This window comes from Oncorhynchus tshawytscha, linkage group LG10 (assembly GCF_018296145.1).
Source record: "Oncorhynchus tshawytscha isolate Ot180627B linkage group LG10, Otsh_v2.0, whole genome shotgun sequence".
In the NCBI taxonomy this organism is placed as follows: domain Eukaryota; kingdom Metazoa; phylum Chordata; class Actinopteri; order Salmoniformes; family Salmonidae; genus Oncorhynchus; species Oncorhynchus tshawytscha.
The window spans coordinates 42,600,657-42,621,170 of NC_056438.1; the positions used below are offsets into that span (position 1 = coordinate 42,600,657).

The 20,514-nt window shown below is 42.0% G+C and overlaps 1 protein-coding gene across 1 annotated transcript in view; it reads left to right on the forward strand.

The window, feature by feature from the left end:
* The first annotated feature begins 2,941 nt into the window (after positions 1-2,941).
* sec62 (SEC62 homolog, preprotein translocation factor) overlaps positions 2,942-20,514 on the forward strand; it is a 29,765-nt gene continuing 12,192 nt past the window's right edge. The window contains exons 1-2 of the mRNA XM_024435173.1: positions 2,942-3,022; positions 14,378-14,486. Of these exons, the coding sequence (XP_024290941.1) occupies positions 2,987-3,022; positions 14,378-14,486 (145 nt within the window). The 5' untranslated portion in view covers positions 2,942-2,986. The remainder of the gene's footprint in view (positions 3,023-14,377; positions 14,487-20,514) is intronic.

The window sequence follows — 20,514 nt, forward strand, 5'->3', positions numbered from 1 at the left end:
ACATTTGTTTTCTAAAGCCCACAAGATTACACCCGAGCATTTCAAAGGCCAAAGGAGGCTCAGCGAAATAAATGATAAAAAAATATATTTTGGACTTATTTTCCTTAAATAAACATACAGTGATTTATTTATTCGACATTCAGTAAACAAAGACTGCATGGGGGCTTTAATAACATGCATTAAATCATGTGAAATTATGTTATGAAAATAAGTTGACTCATCCACAAAAGTATACCTGGATGCACATGTATCAACTTGAAAGTTGAAACTTTCAACTCTCTGTTCATCATATATGCATAGTCACTTTAACCATATCTACATGTACATACGACCTCAATCAGCCCGACTAACCGGTGCCTGTATGTAGCCTCGCTACTGTATATAGCCTCTCTACTGTTATTTTTCACTGTCTTTTTACTTTTTTTATTGATTTAATTACCTATTGTTCACCTAATACCTTTTTTACACTATTGGTTAGAGCCTGTAAGTAAGCATTTCACTGTAAAGGTCTACACCTGTTGTATTCGGCGTATGTGACAAATAAACTTTGATTTGATTTGATTTTGTTTTCTTTGTTTGGGCTAATGGCTAGCCTAATGTGGCTTCTACCTGACCACTTGGAAAGTGGTAACAGCCTGCAATTCACACCTCCCATGTAGATTGTGAAAATTAGAATAACTTTCAGTGCTCGGCCCCTCTTTCCTGTCAAACATTCCTTTGTTCATTGAGCAGCGTTGCAGTGCAGACCAACTAGCATTGAGCTTTCCAGCCAATTGTGTCGAAAATAGGTACATTACTCAAGGCTTTGATCAACACAGTGTACACTAGTGGCACCTGCTGGTCAAAAGAATTTAGAGCAACCAAATTATTATAGATGACGTCCCACACGCTGCAGCGCGTGCAGAGAGTAGCCTTTCTATCTTCTACTGAAACCAATACAAAACCAATCAGGTGGTTGTTGGAAGAAACAAAGCTTCGGACGTCATTGTTCACGTTCTTCTGATGAAGTGATAAAAGCACACTGCTTCGGCACACTGCTTCGAAGTAAACTTCTTAGCGATTTCACCACATGCCCCAGAGCTCTGGTATTAATAAACGTAACCTCACTACCAACTACAGCGCTGTGCAAGTCGCTGCCATTTTGCCGATGCAGGCAGTGACTCTACTTCCGACGGTGGCGTCCACACAGCAGCCAAATTCTGATATTTTTTCCAATAATTGGTCTTTTGACCAAACACATCAGATCTTTTCGCATTAGATTTTTTTCCGAGCTGGTCTGATTTGTCAAAAAAACAACTGTAAGAATCAATGCAAGAGATGAGAAGCAAGTACAGGGATGGAAGTTTTAATAGCTGACGGACACGAAAAGGAACAGGAACAGAGTCTGGATAGGAACACAACAACAACTAATGCGGACACAGGGAACACCACCAAGGAACAAACAGATATACAGGGGGTAATCAACAACGTGAAGGAGTCCAGGTGAGTCCAATGAGCGCTGTTGAGCGTAATGATGGTGACAGGTGCATGTAAAGAAGGGTAGCCTGGCGCCCTCGCGCGCCAAGGAGGGGGACGGGAGCAGGCGTGACACCAACTAGTGAAAAAGATATCCGAATTGGGCTGCCTGTCTAAATGCAGCCAATGAAATGTAGAACCTGTTTGGGAAAGATTAAAGAGTATTATTTAGATGCTAATATATTGATTTTGTTTTAGTAAAATCATTATTTCCAATGAATATTGCCCCTTTTTATGATTGAATATGAATGATTGATTTTAATTTCACAACAAATCTATCAAATCACAACTTTTGCACAAAAAAATCAGGAACATTCCTGGTCACTACGGGGACAGTTGTTACTCAATTTTGATGTAGCAATGGACACTGAAAATCAATGATATAAATAATTTCTAGATAGCTACACATGATCTAAAAGTGTTCAGTAAGCCTCCAGTTTATCTAGATTAGAATGAACACTCTTTATCCATTTGAGATAAAGTGGTAAGGCTATTTTTAAAACACATAACAGTAGCCATATATTGGATTAAACATTATTACTACAAGGTGTTTAATTCGATTACATTTTTTGAAGAAGGGTCTGTTGTTGAAAAAAATTAATCTTGGGTATTTGGGAATGTAGTGCTTTGATCCATTTTGCTCACTCAAGGAGGATCATGGCGGAAGTGGATGTCGAGAGTGAAACGAGAAGCGAGGCGAGTGGAGTTAGAGAAGAGGAATGGAGAACGGTAGTATCAAAGAAGGGAATGAAAAAGAAGAAATAGTTGAAAACTGAAGGGAATGATAAGTGTATGTCGGACAAGGACCACCTGAAGTGTCATGCTTCGAACTCTTGAGTAGGGCACCTGTTAAAGGAGTCATCTCTGGGGTGTTGGTGGAAATAAAGGAGGAAATCCTTGCAATGAGAATCCCAGGTGTGGTTAGGCCCATTGCGTGACCCACATAGTGAATGTAGGAATGGAAGAAAGTTTGTCAGTGCTATTGTTTTTGATAATGAATACCTCCCTACGCATGTAAGAGAACCAGACATGCTGTATGTAAATAAAGTGGATTTTGTGCCGTTCATTTGCAAATGTGAAACTACACGGATCAAGTAGCAAGGAAGTCAAAGAAATTGGCCATCATTGTGGCTGCGGCAGGAAAGTATCTGGGGCATCAGGAATTCACAGCGGAAGAGTTGCAAGGGTTATATGCAACGGAAGATGTGTGCCACCCCCCCCATCAGACATGGATTATTAATTTTAACAGGAGAGGCATGGAGAATATTGAGTGACTTTCTGGTAGTCAGTATGAGTATTTTTATCCACATATTTTTTGTCTTTTGTGATCTTTTATTTTCATCCCGAACAGTAGGTGGCAGCAATACGACTTTAAGATGTAGTCTGTTGTAAAACCCTAACGAATATAATTTTTGCTATCGCGATGCTACCCGTACGTGAACACACGTCAGACGAGCAGTGTTGGAGGATCATGGCGGAGCGCAGGAGGCATAAGAAACGGATCCAGGTAAAATCATTTTAACGCTAACTGGCAGAAGATAATATTTGGTTTGATATATTACAGAGTTGAAAACCGTTCTCATTTCGGACATGGCAATATGTATAAGTTTCAGCAACATGCTAGTTTTATATGAAGGGAATCTTACTGGTGAATCGATGCAGTTGATTGGCGAAAAGCTGCTAGTAGCAGGTAGCTAGCTAACGTTAGCTTGCTAGCCACTGAAATATTTTATTTTGCAGGAAGTAATGTTCTATGTAGACCGTTATCTGTAACCCGAATATTTCACTGTGTCGGGGTATCACAGAAACCAGGGGTGTAGTATTCGATTTCCGTTGCAAAACGTTTTGAACGAATTTATTGGGCAAATTCAGGTACGTCCCCCGGTTACGTTTACTCTGTATGCTTCCGTTTTTCATCAGAAACATACTGATGAATACACCTCATGTATTGAACGCTCGCGCAAAACACGTAACCTACTTAACATCTTTTAGCGATATCTTACTAGCTACCATCACCAATGACCGTAGCTAGCTGACTTAAAGCAGGCAAAGTTGCGGTTGTAACCAAATGTGCAGGCGTGTTTGAGTGTTTTGGGATGCATAAATACTGTTTAGCAAGCCAAATGTCAATGATGTGCCAGTACATCCTCATTCATTAATGTTTGATGGCTGCACGAAAATAGCCAATTTCTCATTTTCCAATCGATGCGGTAACTTAACGTAGATAGTATCAGGATTTATTTTGAGATGTATTGGTCATTTGCTCAAATTGCAATACTTTTACCAGCAAGACTTGACAAGTGTACCGTGGGGTGTGAGTCCCTCTCAATTTTGTTTGAGACAAACTCATAACACGCTTCAACGCGACAAACCTGATGATGACGATAAAATACCTCACAAACCTGATGATGACTATGAAATACCTCACTGCAGTGCTAAGATTACAAGCAAAATGTCATAAAATTGCAGCCCCATATCTCATTTATTTATGGCAGTTTTCTCCTGAAAGAACAGATAGCAACAGCTAGAATGCTATCAATTCCTTTACCACCGGTTTGCGTGCTCTCTCACTCATGGTATGGTAATAATATTCAGGAATAACTGCTTGTAATGTTGCTTTACCATGATGCGTGAAGTGAATGTAAAGCGAGCATAGCCAAAACAAACACACACAGTGATTTATTAGACATACAGTGAGCAAAAGCTGCATGGGGCTTTAATAACATGTATTAAATAATGTTATTAAAATAAATTGACTCAGCCGCAAATGTATACCTGGATGCACATGTATCAACTTTGAAACATGGCTTCCTTTGTTTGGGCTAATGGCTATGGTAATCTGTCTGCTATCTGATTATCCTCACCTGATTGTTCAGATTTGGACCGTTATTTATGTGGTCTGATAGACTTTTGTTTGGCTAGCTAGCAGGCAGATTACTAGGACTTGGCCAAGACGTTGGCTATGGTTGGGCGGTATCCAGATTTTCATATCGTCATACCGTTTCTGTACCATACCAAGGTACATAGTATTACTGAATATGCACACAAGCGGAGCTATAAAAATAATATATATATATATATTTAGTACCAGTCAAAAGTTTGGACACCTACTCATTCAAAGGTTTTGCTTTATTTGTACTATTTTCTACATTGTAGAATAATAGTGAAGACACCAAATCTATGTAATAACACATGAAATCATGTAGTAACCAAAAAAGTGTTAAACCCCTTAGAGCTACCCCCCTACTTTTTTCAATTCCCGCCTGAAGACATACCCAAATCTAACTGCCTGTAGCTCTGGCCCAGAAACAAGGATATGCATATTCTTGGTACCATTTGAAAGAAAACACTCTGAAGTTTGTGTAAATGTGAATTGAATGTAGGAGAATATAACACAATAGATCTGGTTTAGATAAAACAATGAAAAAAAACATACGTTTTTTTCTTATTGTTGTATCATCATCTTTAAAATGAACAAGATAAAACAAACATTCAGATAGGATGATGGGGACCATTTCAGTGAAAAACATAAGAGGGTAACAGTACTTGTGCAAAGTTTCAGAATGATAACTTCCAAAATGAGTGTGCTTACGTGACATTTATCATGAAGTCACCCAGGTGTCCCACACAAGTAGCCCAAATGTACCCAAGTGGCCAAATTGGTGAAGGTATACATTTTGAAACAAATAACTATAATGTATTCTAACACCCCCCCCCAAATGGAGGAAAAAATATACATGTACAAAATAATATGGGTAACTATTTACACAATTTCAATATTTGGAAGACCCTCAGTCCTCTATCAAATCTAATGTATTTATATGGCCCTTCGTACATCAGCTAATATCTCAGAAACCCAGCCTAAAACCCCAAAACAGCAAGCATTGCAGGTGTAGAAGCACAGTGGCTAGGAACAACTCCCTAGAAAGGAAGAAACCTAGAGAGGAACCAGGCTGTGAGGGGTGGCCAGTCCTTTTCTGGCTGTGCCGGGTGGAGATTATAACAGAACATGGCCGAGATTTTCAAATGTTCATAGATGACCAGCAGGGTCAAATAATAATAATCACAGTAGTTGTAGAGGATGCAACAGGACAGCACCTCTAGAGTAAATATGAACAGTTTAGGGTTCCATAGCCGCAGGCTGAACAGTTGAAACTGGAACAGCAGCCAGGCCAGGTGGACTGGGGATAGCAAGGAGTCATCATGCCAGGTAGTCCTGACGCATGGTCCTAGGGCTCAGGTCCTCCGAGAGAGAGAAATAAAACTTCAATAGCGAATGACTCTCTTTACGCTGGAGTTTACGACATCGGTTGGTCTTCCAACACACGACCATTGTATCTTTTTGCCCCATTCTCAAAACCCATTGGAGGAGAAGGTCAGAGAGGAGGGACCTCTGGCTTTCTCATCCAATAGGTTTTGAGAAGGGAGAAATTTTCCTGCTGTGTGATCAGTAACGTTACCTTCTCTGGTGGCTGTGTCATCACTCACTGCACTTAACAAACTTTGTTCCTGATTTGGAATTTGGAATGCAACTCGGTAAGCATCCTGTGTTTGAAATAATGCTGCGGTTTATTGTTAAGAAGTGAAGTATAGTACCTGTCAAGTTTGGACACATACTCATTCCAGGGTTTTTTACCATTCTCCATTGTAGAATAATAGTGAAGACATCAAAACAAAAATAACACATGGCATCAAATCAAAATATATTTTAGATTCTTGAAAGTAGCTACACTTTGCCTTCACTCTTTTCCTACAGTCTTGAAGGAGTTCCCTCATATGCTGTGCACTTGTTGGCTGCTTTATCTTCACTCGGCGGTCCAACTCATCCCAAACCATCACAATTGGGTTGAGGTCGGGTGATTGTGGAGGCCAGGCCATCTGCTGCAGCGCTCCATCATTCTCCTTCTTGGTCAAATAGCCCTTACACAGCCTGGAGTAGAGGTCGACCGATTAATCGGAATGGACGATTAATTAGGGCCTATTTCAAGTTTTCATAACAATCGGAAATCGGTATTTTTGGACAGCGATTTGGCCGAATTAAAAATATATATATACACCTTTATTTAATCTTTATTTAACAAGGCAAGTCAGTTAAGAACACATTCTTATTTTCAATGACGGCCTAGGAATAGTGGGTTAACTGCCTTGTTCAGGGGCAGAACGACAGATTTTTACCTTTTCAGCTCGGGGATTCAATCTTGCAACCTTACAGTTAACTAGTCCAATGCTCTAACCACCTGATTACATTGCACTCCACGAGGAGCCTGCCTACACATGGTACACATGGTTGATGATATTACTAGTTTTTCAAGCGTGTCCTGCATTGCATATATGCGGTGCTTATTCGTGAAAAAGGACTGTCGTTGCTCCAACATGTACCTAACCATAAACATCAATGCCTTTCTTAAAATCAATAGACAGAAGTATGTATTTTTAAACCTACATATTTAGCTAAAAGAAATCCAGGTTAGCAGGCAATATTAACCAGGTGAAATTGTCACTTCTCTTGCTTTCATTGCACGCAGAGTCAGTGTATATGCAACAATTTGGGCCACCTAATTTTCCAGAATTTTACGTAATTATGACAACATTGAAGGTTGTGCAATGAACAAGAATATTTAGACTTATGGATGCCACCCGTTAGATAAAATACGGAACGGTTCCGTATTTCACTGAAAGAATAAACGTCTTGTTTTCGAGATGATAGTTTCCGGATTCGACCATATTAATGACCTAAGTCTCGTATTTCTGTGTGTTATTATGTTATAACTAAGTCTATGATTTGATAGAGCAGTCTGACTGAGCGGTGGTAGGCACCAGCAGGCTCGTAAGCATTCATTCAAACAGCACTTTCGTGCTTTTTGCCAGCAGCTGTTCACAATGCTTCAAGCATTGAGCTGTTTATGACTTCAAGCCTATCAACTCCCGAGATTAGGCTGGTGTAACCGATGTGAAATGTCTAGCTAGTTAGCGGGGTGCGCGCTAATAGCGTTTCAAACGTCACTCGCTCTGCGACTTGGAGTGGTTGTTCCCCTTGCTCTGCATGGGTAACGCTGTTTCGAGGGTGGCTGTTGTGGTTGTGTTCCTGGTTCGAGCCCAGGTAGGAGCGAGGACAGGGACGGAAGCTATACTGTTACACTGGCAATACTAAAGTGACTATAAGAACATCCAATAGTCAAAGGTTATTGAAATACAAATGGTATAGAGAGAAATAGTCCTATAATTCGTATAACAACTACAACCTAAAACTTCTTACCTGGGAATATTGAAGACTCATGTTAAAAAGAACCACCAGCTTTCATATGTTCTCATGTTCTGAGCAAGGAACTTAAACGTTAGCTTTCTTACATGGCACACATGGCACACATTGCACTTTTACTTTCTTCTCCAACACTTTGTTTTTGCATTATTTAAACCAAATTGAAAATGTTTTATTTATTTGAGGCTAAATTGAATTTATTGATGTATTATATTAAGTTAAAAGAAGTGTTAATTCAGTATTGTTGTAATTGTCATTATTACAAATAAATTTAAAAAATCGTCCGATTAACCGGTATCGTCTTTTTTTGGTCCTCCAATTATCGGTATCGGCATTGAAAAATCATAATCGGTCGACCTCTAGCCTGGAGGTGTGTTGGGTCATTGTCCTGTTGAAAAACAAATTCAAACAAAGTGCAAACCAGATGGGATGGCGTATCGCTGCAGAAAGCTGTGGTAGCCATACTGGTTAAGTTGCCTTGAATTCTAAATAAATCAGTGTCACCAGCAAAGCACCATCACACCTCCTCCATGCTTCACGGTGGGAACCACAGATGCAGAGATCTGTTCTCCTACTCTGTGTCTCGCAGCAGTTGGAACCAAACATCTCAAATTCGGACCCATCAGACCAAAGGACAGATTTCCACCAGTCTAATGTCCATTGTGAGTGTTTCTTGGCCCAAGCAAGGCTGTTCTTATTGGTTTCCTTTAGTAGTGGTTTCTTTGCAGGAATTCGACCATGGAGACCTGATTCACACAGAGACCTGATTCTCATCTGAACAGTTGATGTTGAGATGTCTGTTACTTGAACACTGGTGCATTTATTTGGGCTGCATTCTGAGGTGCAGTTAATTCTAATGAACTTATCCTCTGCTGCAGAGGTATCTCTGGGTTTTCCTTTCCTGTGGCGGTCCTCATGGGAGACAGTTTCATCATAGCGCTTGATGATGTCTTAAAGTAATGGACTGTTATTTCTCTTTGCTTATTTGTGCTGTTCTTGCCATAATATGGACTTGGTCTTTTACCAAATAGGGTTATGTTCTGTATACCATCCGTACCATGTCACAACACAACTGATTGGCTCAAAAGCATTCAGAAGGAAAGAAATTCCACAAATTAACTTTTAACAAGGCACACCTGTTAATTGAAATGCATTCCAGGTGACTACCTCATGAAGCGTGTTGAGAAAAAGGCCACGAGTGTGCAAAGCTGTCATCAAGGCAAAGGGTGACTACTTTGAAGAATCTAAAATATATTTTGATTTGTTTAATACTTTTTTGGTTACTACATGATTTCATGTGTTATTTTGTTGTTTAGATGTCTTCGCTATTATTCTACAATGTATAAAATAATAAAATAAAGGCAAAACCCTGGAATGAGTAGGTGTGTCAACTTTTGACTGGTACTGTGTGTTTCAATAGCGCAAATTATTATACACACAATGTACGTTAGTTAGCAAGCATCTAAGTTGCCAATCTAACATTACCACCCCCAAATGGATAATTGTGTAAGTTTCTCATATCGAAATGAATGACTGAGCACAGAATGCATTCTTACGAATCCTAAAAATAGAATATCAGACCAAGTCCAGAGCGTGATGTCCTATCAGAACGAGTTCTTCATCCAATATCACGCGTTCCCAAACCAGCCATTATCCTACCCAGCTGCTTCTCTCCGTCCGTTCGCATCTCCATCGGTTTTAAAATGTTATTTTGCAGCAATGGCGAGCTGAGGTGTGCAGACAGTGATGGGGTTCCTGTTTCTCTCAAGCCTATGTTTGTTATACTCTGGGTGTATTTGCATATATGCAACGTGGTGGAACAGGGCTGCAACCACAAACTTCCTCTGTGTAGGCCTACCGGCACTCACCTGCGCTGTCTAGACTGCCTCATTAATTACGGTTGTCACATTCTGTTGCATAATTCAACGTGTGTCAATAGCAGGATATCACCTGTGATATCCCAATACTACTCATTATCGTGATACTTGCTCTGGTATCACATCTTTAGTAAAATGTTGATATTGTGACAGCCTCATTCTGAAATGCAGTTTACACTCATGTTCCGCATGTTTCTGTGAAAAATCATTGTTACCTTTTTGGGCCCTCGCCAGCTTGCATATAACTCCAACCTAAGACTGTCTATAATGTTGACTAGATAGACAAGTAAGCGCTCTAACAATGGAAATACATGCCCTCAAAGATGGATCGCAGGCGGGAGAGGTTGAGATCAGATGGGACCATTCTAGCCAATGAAAGGGCAGATACTCGTGTGAACAGGCCATAGAGCTAGAGAACGCATATTTGGATGAGTGCCATTATAGTGTCTGTGTCATCATTAGCAGCGCCATTGAGGCTATCTCCATTATAAAGTAGTACATTTTCTTCTTCATTGGCTGATCGCTCCCAGCTCCTAGGAATACCCACACTTTAAAATGGTGGAAGCCCTAAATGGCAATGTACACGCCAAAACGGGTTATATACAGATCTATTACAACAGATATAACTCTGATATGAAGTTCTTTTTTCTTTCTTTCAAAGTTCCAAAAATGCCACGTGTTTTACTTATCACTACATTTGTAACAACCTAACCATTACGAAGCTTATATTAGATTAAATAAGACTCGCGTAGCAAATTAGCAATTATATTATTTGTTGCCCAAATTCGACACTCATTGACCATAAAAAAAATCCTCACTTCGTGGGCATAATTTCGTGGATAGATTTTGGGATGAGTAAAACCTCTCGCTTCATCTCTTCCTCTTTGGTTCCACACATGAGGATAAAGAAGAAAACAAAGAAGGAATCAACTGATTAGGGTGCAGGTGAGTCCAGTTAAGGTGTGCTGGGGAAGGAAGTCCCGACCCTGCAGGAACCTGGAAATGTATGCAACTGGTACTGGGTTGCGTGTGAGGAAGTGAGTGGGAGTTTCCTTCAACTTGACCTAAAGCCCACCCCTGCCCTGGGTTAACTGGCTGATCTGCTTCACTGGTCTGATATAGAAGTTATTTACTATGCTCAAAATCAAATCAAATCAAATTTTATTTGTCACATACACATGGTTAGCAGATGTTAATGCGAGTGTAGCGAAATGCTTGTGCTTCTAGTTCCGACAATGCAGTAATAACGAGCAAGTAATCTAACTAACAATTCCAAAAAAAAAAAAAAACTACTGTCTTATACACAGTGTAAGGGGGTAAAGAATATGTACATAAGGATATATGAATGAGTGATGGTACAGAGCAGCATAGGCAAGATACAGTAGATGATATCGAGTACAGTATATACATATGAGATAAGTATGTAAACCAAGTGGCATAGTTAAAGTGGCTAGTGATACATGTATTACATAAGGATGCAGTCGATGATATAGAGTACAGTATCAACGTATGCATATGAGATGAACAATGTAGGGTAAGTAACATTATATAAGGTAGCATTGTTTAAAGTGGCTAGTGATATATTTACATAATTTCCCATCAATTCCCATGATTAAAGTGGCTGGAGTAGAGTCAGTGTCATTGACAGTGTGTTGGCAGTAGCCACTCAATGTTAGTGGTGGCTGTTTAACAGTCTGATGGCCTTGAGATAGAAGCTGTTTTTCAGTCTCTCGGTCCCAGCTTTGATGCACCTGTACTGACCTCGCCTTCTGGATGACAGCGGGGTGAACAGGCAGTGGCTCGGGTGGTTGATGTCCTTGATGATCTTTATGGCCTTCCTGTAGCATCGGGTGGTGTAGGTGTCCTGGAGGGCAGGTAGTTTGCCCCGGTGATGCGTTGTGCAGACCTCACTACCCTCTGGAGAGCCTTACGGTTGAGGGCGGTGCAGTTGCCATACCAGGCGGTGATACAGCCCGCCAGGATGCTCTCGATTGTGCATCTGTAGAAGTTTGTGAGTGCTTTTGGTGACAAGCCAAATTTCTTCAGCCTCCTGAGGTTGAAGAGGCGCTGCTGCGCCTTCCTCACGATGCTGTCTGTGTGAGTGGACCAATTCAGTTTGTCTGTGATGTGTATGCCGAGGAACTTAAAACTTGCTACCCTCTCCACTACTGTTCCATCGATGTGGATGGGGGTGTTCCCTCTGCTGTTTCCTGAAGTCCACAATCATCTCCTTAGTTTTGTTGACGTTGAGTGTGAGGTTATTTTCCTGACACCACACTCCGAGGGCCCTCACCTCCTCCCTGTAGGCCGTCTCGTCGTTGTTGGTAATCAAGCCTACCACTGTTGTGTCGTCCGCAAACTTGATGATTGAGTTGGAGGCGTGCATGGCCACGCAGTCGTGGGTGAACAGGGAGTACAGGAGGGGGCTCAGAACGCACCCTTGTGGGGCCCCAGTGTTGAGGATCAGCGGGGAGGAGATGTTGTTGCCTACCCTCACCACCTGGGGGCGGCCCGTCAGGAAGTCCAGTACCCAGTTGCACAGGGCGGGGTCGAGACCCAGGGTCTCGAGCTTGATGACGAGCTTGGAGGGTACTATGGTGTTGAATGCCGAGCTGTAGTCGATGAACAGCATTCTCACATAGGTATTCCTCTTGTCCAGATGGGTTAGGGCAGTGTGCAGTGTGGTTGAGATTGCATCGTCTGTGGACCTATTTGGGCGGTAAGCAAATTGGAGTGGGTCAAGGGTGTCGGGTAGGGTGGAGGTGATATGGTCCTTGACTAGTCTCTCAAAGCACTTCATGATGACGGATGTGAGTGCTACGGGCGGTAGTCGTTTAGCTCAGTTACCTTAGCTTTCTTGGGAACAGGAACAATGGTGGCCCTCTTGAAGCATGTGGGAACAGCAGACTGGTATAGGGATTGGTTGAATATGTCCGTAAACACACCGGCCAGCTGGTCTGCGCATGCTCTGAGGGCGCGGCTGGGGATGCCGTCTGGGCCTGCAGCCTTGCGAGGGTTAACACGTTTAAATGTCTTACTCACTTCGGCTGCAGTGAAGGAGAGACCGCATGATTCCGTTGCAGGCCGTGTCAGTGGCACTGTATTGTCCTCAAAGCGGGCAAAAAGTTATTTAGTCTGCCTGGGAGCAAGACATCCTGGTCCGTGACTGGGCTGGGTTTCTTCCTGTAGTCCGTGATTGATTGTAGACCCTGCCACATACCTCTTGTGTCTGAGCCGTTGAATTGAGATTCTACTTTGTCTCTGTACTGGCGCTTAGCTTGTTTGATAGCCTTGCGGAGGGAATAGCTGCACTGTTTGTATTCAGTCATGTTACCAGACACCTTGCCCTGATTAAAAGCAGTGGTTCGTGCCTTCAGTTTCACACGAATGCTGCCATCAATCCACGGTTTCTGGTTAGGGAATGTTTTAATCGTTGCTATGGGAACGACATCTTCAACGCACGTTCTAATGAACTCGCACACCGTATCAGCGTATTCGTCAATGTTGTTGTCTGACGCAATACGAAACATCTCCCAGTCCACGTGATGGAAGCAGTCTTGGAGTGTGGAGTCAGCTTGGTCGGACCAGCGTTGGACAGACCTCAGCGTGGGAGCTTCTTGTTTTAGTTTCTGTCTGTAGGCAGGGATCAACAAAATGGAGTCGTGGTCAGCTTTTCCGAAAGGGGGCGGGGCAGGGCCTTATATGCGTCGCGGAAGTTAGAGTAACAATGATCCAGGGTCTTTCCACCCCTGGTTGCGCAATCAATATGCTGATAAAATTTAGGGAGTCTTGTTTTCAGATTAGCCTTGTTAAAATCCCCAGCTACAATGAATGCAGCCTCCGGATAAATCGTTTCCAGTTTGCAGAGAGTTAAATAAAGTTCGTTCAGAGCCATCGATGTGTCTGCTTGGGGGATATATACGGCTGTGATTATAATCGAAGAGAATTCTCTTGGTAGATAATGCGGTCTACATTTGATTGTGAGGAATTCTAAATCAGGTGAACAGAAGGATTTGAGTTCCTGTATGTTTCCTTCATCACACCATGTCACGTTGGCCATAAGGCATACGCCCCCGCCCGTCTTCTTACCAGAGAGATGTTTGTTTCTGTCGGCGCGATGCGTGGAGAAACCCGCTGGCTGCACCGCTCGGATTGCGTCTCTCCAGTGAGCCATGTTTCCGTGAAGCAGAGAACGTTACAGTCTCTGATGTCCCTCTGGAATGCTACCCTTGCTCGGATTTCATCAACCTTGTTGTCAAGAGACTGGACATTGGCAAGAAGAATGCTGGGGAGTGGTGCACGATGTGCCCGTCTCCGGAGTCTGACCAGAAGACCGCTTCGTTTCCCTCTTTTTCTGAGTCGTTTTTTTTTGGTCGCTGCATGTGATCCACTCGGTTACACTGGTTGTAAGGCAGAACTCAGGATCCGCATCGCGAAAAACATATTCTTGGTCGTACTGATGGTGAGTTGACGCTGATCTTATATTCAGTAGTTCTTGTCGGCTGTATGTAAAGAAACCTAAGATGACCTGGGGTACTAGTGTAAGAAATAACACGTAAAAAAACAAAAAACTGCATAGTTTCCTAGGAACGCGAAGCGAGGCGGCCATCTCTGTCGGCGCCGGAAGTCTTGCTCTGTAGAAGTAGTGAAAGTAGAAGTAGTGAAAGGACAACATTTAGGCCTACTTTATTTTGTGCCTTCCTCACGTGTGTCTGTGTGTGTGTAGGAGGTGAGCGAGCCCACCAAGGAGGAGAAGGCAGTGGCCAAGTTCCTCCGTTTCAACTGCCCCACCAAATCCACTAACATGATGGGCCATCGGGTGGACTACTTCATCGGTCAGTAAATATGTTTTCCATAAGCTTTTTTTTGGTCGACATTTAGGAAGTTAGCATAGAAAATAGATGTGACTATTGCCTACTTGGTTGCGTTTCCATGTAACGATCTTGTCGATTTAAAACCAGCTGGACGTAATGAGCGCCACAATTAAACACCCAGTGTCGCGAAAACCTAGCGTTGAATAAAAAGTAGTGGTTGAAGTGTTTCCATTACCCATTTAGGCAAATTGAGCTTTAATAAATTGGCGACAGCCTGTATGCCCTCCCACCTATCTGTTTCATGTCTCAGGTATAGCCTGCGAAAACCAGCATGTATAGAATACAATAGACAAATATTTGCCTTAAGGTTACCATGGCGATCTTGGGCACAGGGACTATGTGGTCTGCTTTAAACATTTAGGCATTACAGAGACAGGTTGAAAATGTTGGAGGTCTTAGCGGGTTTTCTTAATGGCTTTGCCAACTTCCGTCTCTTGTCAGAACAGTTTGGGCTACACAATAGACTCTCACAAACACGTACATGTTGGTTGTTTTGCTCTAGGAAGCCCACAGGTCTCACAAGACTCGTCTGAAGGTCTCCCCGGTATCAGTTGAAAAAATTACTAGAAGTACAGTGCATTCAGAAAGTATTCAGACCCCTTCAATTTTTCAAAAATAGATTAATAATAAAAAATACGTCATCATCAATCTACACACAATACCCTATATTGAAAAAGCAAAAACAGGTTTTTAGAAATTGTTGCAAATGTATTAAAAATAAACTGATGCCTAAATAAGGTAAGTATTCAGACCCTTTGCTATGAGACTGTAAATTGAGCTCAGGTGCATCCAGTTTCCATTGATCATCCTTGATGTTTTTACAACTTGATTGGAGTCCACCTGTGGTAAATTCAATTGATTGGACATGATTTGGAAAGGCGCACCTTGTCTATATAATGTCCCGCAGTTGACAGTGCATGTCACAGCAAAAACCAGGTCGAAGCAATTGTCGGTAGACCTCAGAGACAGGATTGTGTTGATGCCAAGGTACCAAAAAATGTCTACAGCATTGAAGGTCCCCAAGAACACAGTGGCCTCCTTCCTTCTTAAATGGTGGTTCAAAACGTTTTCCAACTCTTCCTAGAGCTGGCAACCCAGCCAAACTGAGTGATTAGGGGAGAAGTGCCTTGGTCAGAGAGCACTCCACTAATCAGGCTTTTATGGTAGAGTAGCCAGACGGAAGCCACTCCTCAGCAAAAAGCCCATGACCGCCCGCTTGGAGTTTGCCAAAGGGCACCTCAAGGGCTCAGGGCATGAGAAACAAGATTCTCTGCTCTGATGAAACCAAGATTGAGCTCTTTGGCCTGAATGCCAAGCTTCATGTCTGGAGGAAACCAAGCACCGCTCATCACCTGGCCAATACCATCCCTACGGTGAAGCATGGTGGTGGCAGCATCGTGCTGTGGGGGTGTTTTTCAACGGCAGGGACTGGGAGTCTAGTCAGGATCGAGGGCAAAGTACAGAGATCCTTGATGAAAACCTGCTCCAGAACGCTCAGGACCTCAGCCTCGGGACCTGGAAATAGCTGTGCAGTGACGGTCCCCATCCAACCTGACATAGCTTGAGAGGATATGCAGAGAATAATGGGAGAAACTCCCCAAATACAGGTGTGCCAAGCTTGTAGCGCAATACCCAAGAAGACTCGAGGCTGTAATCGCTGCCAAAGGCGCTTCAACAAAGTACTGAGTAAAGGGTCTGAATACTTATGTAAATGTTATTTCAGTTTTTATTTCTAATAAATTAGCAAAACATTCTAAAAACCTGTTTTTGCTTTGTCATTATGGGGTATTGTGTGTAGATTGCAATTTAATCCATTTTAGAATAAGGCTGTAATGTAAGAAAATGTGGAAAAAGTCAAAGGATCTGAATACTTTCCGAATGCACTGTTTTATATATTTTATATGACATACATGAGTTTCAAATACAAATATATTACTATAAAAATGTAACTTTCATGAAATCACACTTGTAAGATACCAAATTAAAGCCTCACTTGTTGTGAATCCAGCCAACGTGTCAGATTTCAAAAAGGCTTTTCAGCGAAAGCAAGCAATGCTATTATCTGAGGATAGCACCCCAGGAAACAAAGACAGAAAAGCATATTTCAACCCTGTAAGCGCGACACAAAATGCAGAAATAAAGATATATTTCATGCCTTGCCTTTGACAAACTTCTTCTGTTGGCATTCCAATATGTCCCATACATATCACAAATGGTCCTTTCGTTCGATTTAATTCTGTCGATTATATATCCAAAATGTCCATTTATATGGCGCGTTTGATCCAGAAAAACACCGGTTCCAAGTCGCGCAACATGACTACAAAATGTCTCATAAGTTACTTGTAAGCTTTGTCCAAACATGTCAAACTACTTTCCTAATAGAACTTTTGGTATTTTTTAACGTAAATAATCGATAAAATTGAAGACGGGATGATCTGTGCGCCTCTATCAGAGTACACTTCTCTCTACCGTCATTCTGAACATTGTTACTTCATTTCTCAAAGGAAAAAACTCACATTTCTGAAGACTGTTGACATCCAGTGGAAGCGATAGGAACTGCAGGAAAGTCGATTTAGAAATCTGGATTCCCAATGAAAACCCATTGAAAAGAGTGACCTCAAAAAACAAACAAAAATCTGAACGGTTTGTCCTCTGGGTTTTGCCTGCCAAATAAGTTCTGTTATACTCACAGACACGATACAAACAGTTTTAGAAACTTCAGAGTGTTTTCTATCCAAATCTACTAATATGCATATATTAGCTTCTGGGTCTGAGTAGCAGGACGTTTACTTTGGACACACTTTTCATCCGGACGTGAAAATACTGCCCCCTGTCCCAAAGAAGTTAACTAGTGAATAGTAGCCTACAGAAAAGTCCAATCAATCAAATGTATTTATAAAGCCCTTCTTACATCAGCAGATGTCACAAAGTGCTGTACAGAAACCCATGCTAAAACCCCAAACAGCAAGCAATGCAGGTGTAGAAGCATGGTGGCTAGGAAAAACTCCCTAGGAAGAAGAGAGAGAACCAGGCTATGAGGGGTGGCCAGTACACTTCTGGCTGTGCTGGGTGGAGATTATAACAGAACATGGCCAAGATGTTTCTGATATTTCTGAATGTTCTTCGCCCAGCATACACCCCTCCAACCAGGCATGCTCTATCTACTCATTTGCTGGATGCAGAGTTCAACAGAGTTCAAGTGAAGGTTAAGCAAATCATAGAGAAAGCAGACTGTATTGCAATCATCTCTGATGGGTGGTCAAATGTTTGTGGGCAAGGAATAATTAACTACATCTCCACCCCTCAACCAGTATTCTACAAGAGCACAGACACACTGGTCTCTACATTGCAGATGAGTTGAAGGCAGTCATCAATGACCTTGGACCACAGAAGGTATTTGCACTGGTGACAGACAATGCTGCGAACATCGAGGCTGCTTTTTCTAAAGTGGAGGGATCTTACCCTCACATCACACTCATTAGCCGCGCTGCTCATGCATTGAATCTGCTCCTCAAGGACGTCATGGCACTGAAAACAATGGATACACTCTACAAGAGAGCCAAGGAAATGGTTAGGCGTGTGAAGTGTCATCAAATTATAGCAGCAATCTACCTCATCAAGCAGAGTGAGAAGAATAAGAGCACCGCATTGAAGCTGCCCAGCAACACCTGTTTTGGTGGTGTTGTCATCGTGTTTGACAGTTTCCTGGAGGGGAAGGAGTCTCTCCAATAAATGGCCATATCACAGTCTGCCGATATGGACACCCCATCAAGAGGATCCTCCTGGATCTTGTATTTTGGGAGAGCGTGGTAAGCCGCCTGAAGCTCCTGAAACCTATAGCAGTAGCCTTTGCAGGGATTGAGGGAGACAATCGCATCCTGTCTGATGTTCAGATTCTGATTGTAAGAGAATATAAGAGAATAAATCTGTACTGCCCTGCCCACTTCACTGTTGCTCCAGTTCTGAAATACATCAAAAAGCGTGAAGACTTATGCCTGAAGCCCTTACACGCCGCAGCGTACATGTTGGATCCCAAGTATGCTGGCAAGAGCATCCTGTCTGGTGCAGAGATCAACAAGGCCTATAGTGTCATCACTACCGTGTCTCGCCAACTTGGTCTGGCTGAGGGCAAGGTTCTTGGCAGTCTGGCAAAGGACACTTCCAAGCAAGGGCATTGGGATGGACATGCAATATGGCAGTCATGCTAACATATCTCATCAGCCACCTGATGGAAGGGACTTTGTGGATCTGAGGCTCTTTCCCCTGTTGCCTCCATCATCCTCCAAATCCCACCAACATCAGCCGCCACAGTGCGCAACTGGTCCTTGTTTGGGAACACACACACCAAAGCATGCACCAGGCTGACCAATACAAGGGTTGAAAAATTGGTGGCCATTCGGGCAAATTTGAGGCTTTTTTGAGCCTGACAACGAAGTCATCCTCAACAAGGTTGGAAAGTGACAGTGAAGATGAGGCCTCAGAGTCTGTTCAAGAGGTGGACATTGAGGCGGTCCAGGGAGAAGCCTGAGAGGAAGACAACCCAAGCTTTAGTTTCCAGACTATCATTTTACAGAGTCTGTTTTTGGGGAGATGCGATGGGGTCATTGGGGATCATTCAATATTCCCTTTTGTTGTTCAGTGAAATCATCCCATGTGAATAGTCAACTCATTTAATTAAAGTTCAATTCGTAACTAAATTGTTTTGTTTTTTATTTGTATTGGAAGGATTTAATAATTTGCAATTGTCTACTCACAAGGTAAAAGGTTAATGTTTCTGTCTCCATGTAATATGGTAAATATATCCAATACAAAAAAACATATACATTTAAATTATATTAATTGCATATATTCCCGTTAATTCCCATATACTCCCGTTAATTCCCACAAAGTTTCCACCTGAATGTTCATCCCTAGTGTCCACATACTTTTGGTCAGTCTGTTTCCTCCTAATTAAGGAGAGGCATGATCTATTTATATAAAAGAAGCCTACTTAAGCCATCTGAAATATTTCTACAAGAACAGCATACATTTATTTTTTCCCACATTAAGTACTAATTTGTAAAACAAGAAGGGCTTTCTGCAGGGCGACAAAATTGGTAGGGGCAATAGAGTACATAAATGTAATCTACATATAGATGAATGTTACACTTTTTGCAGATAGACCAATATTATTTATATAAATAGTAAAGAGGGCAGGTCCCAAAATCGACTCCTGCGGGACACCTTTAGTAATATCGAGGTGACTTGACACCATCAGAAAGCTCACATTGCGTCCTTTCTGACAGATGGCTCCCAAACCACTTGCAAGACACCTGGTCGAGGCCCATTTCAGACAACCTTTGAATGAGTAGGGGATGGTTGACAGTATTGAAGGCATTGGATAGGTCTATAAATATGGCAACATAGTGATTCTTATGATCTAAGCAATTTAATGTCATTTAAGACTGACACCGTGCTATGTCCAGTTCTAAAAACCAGACTGGTACACATTAAGAATATCATTTGAAGTTAAAAAGTTCTTAGCTGAGAGTTTGCAAGTGATTCCAATATTTTTGCAGGATAGTTTAGAAATTTGGGTGGTAGATGTCTAGGTCAGAAGCCTCTCAACCTTTTGTAAAAAGGGAGGACATGTAACCCCTTCCAGATAATATGGATTGCACCAGAGGCAATTGTTAAATAAAAAATGCGGGTCAAAGGTTCTACAGTGAGGGGGGGGGACAGAAAGCTGAGGTAGAAAGTGGTAAAGCAAATAAACTCCAGTGGATATCTTTTGATACATTTTTTACATGGCACTTTACATCATTGACACAAAATGATTCAAAGGGAAAAAGAGTGCCTTGAAGTGCATCAGTCTCTGCTGTCTGTTTAGAGATTAATAAAGGACTCCTCGTGGAGCTTGAGCTATTTTCAGAAACCATTATTTCAAATATCTATTTGAATGAGGCAAAATGGTTAAGCAAAGCACCACAAATGTGGTCTATTTAGTCTG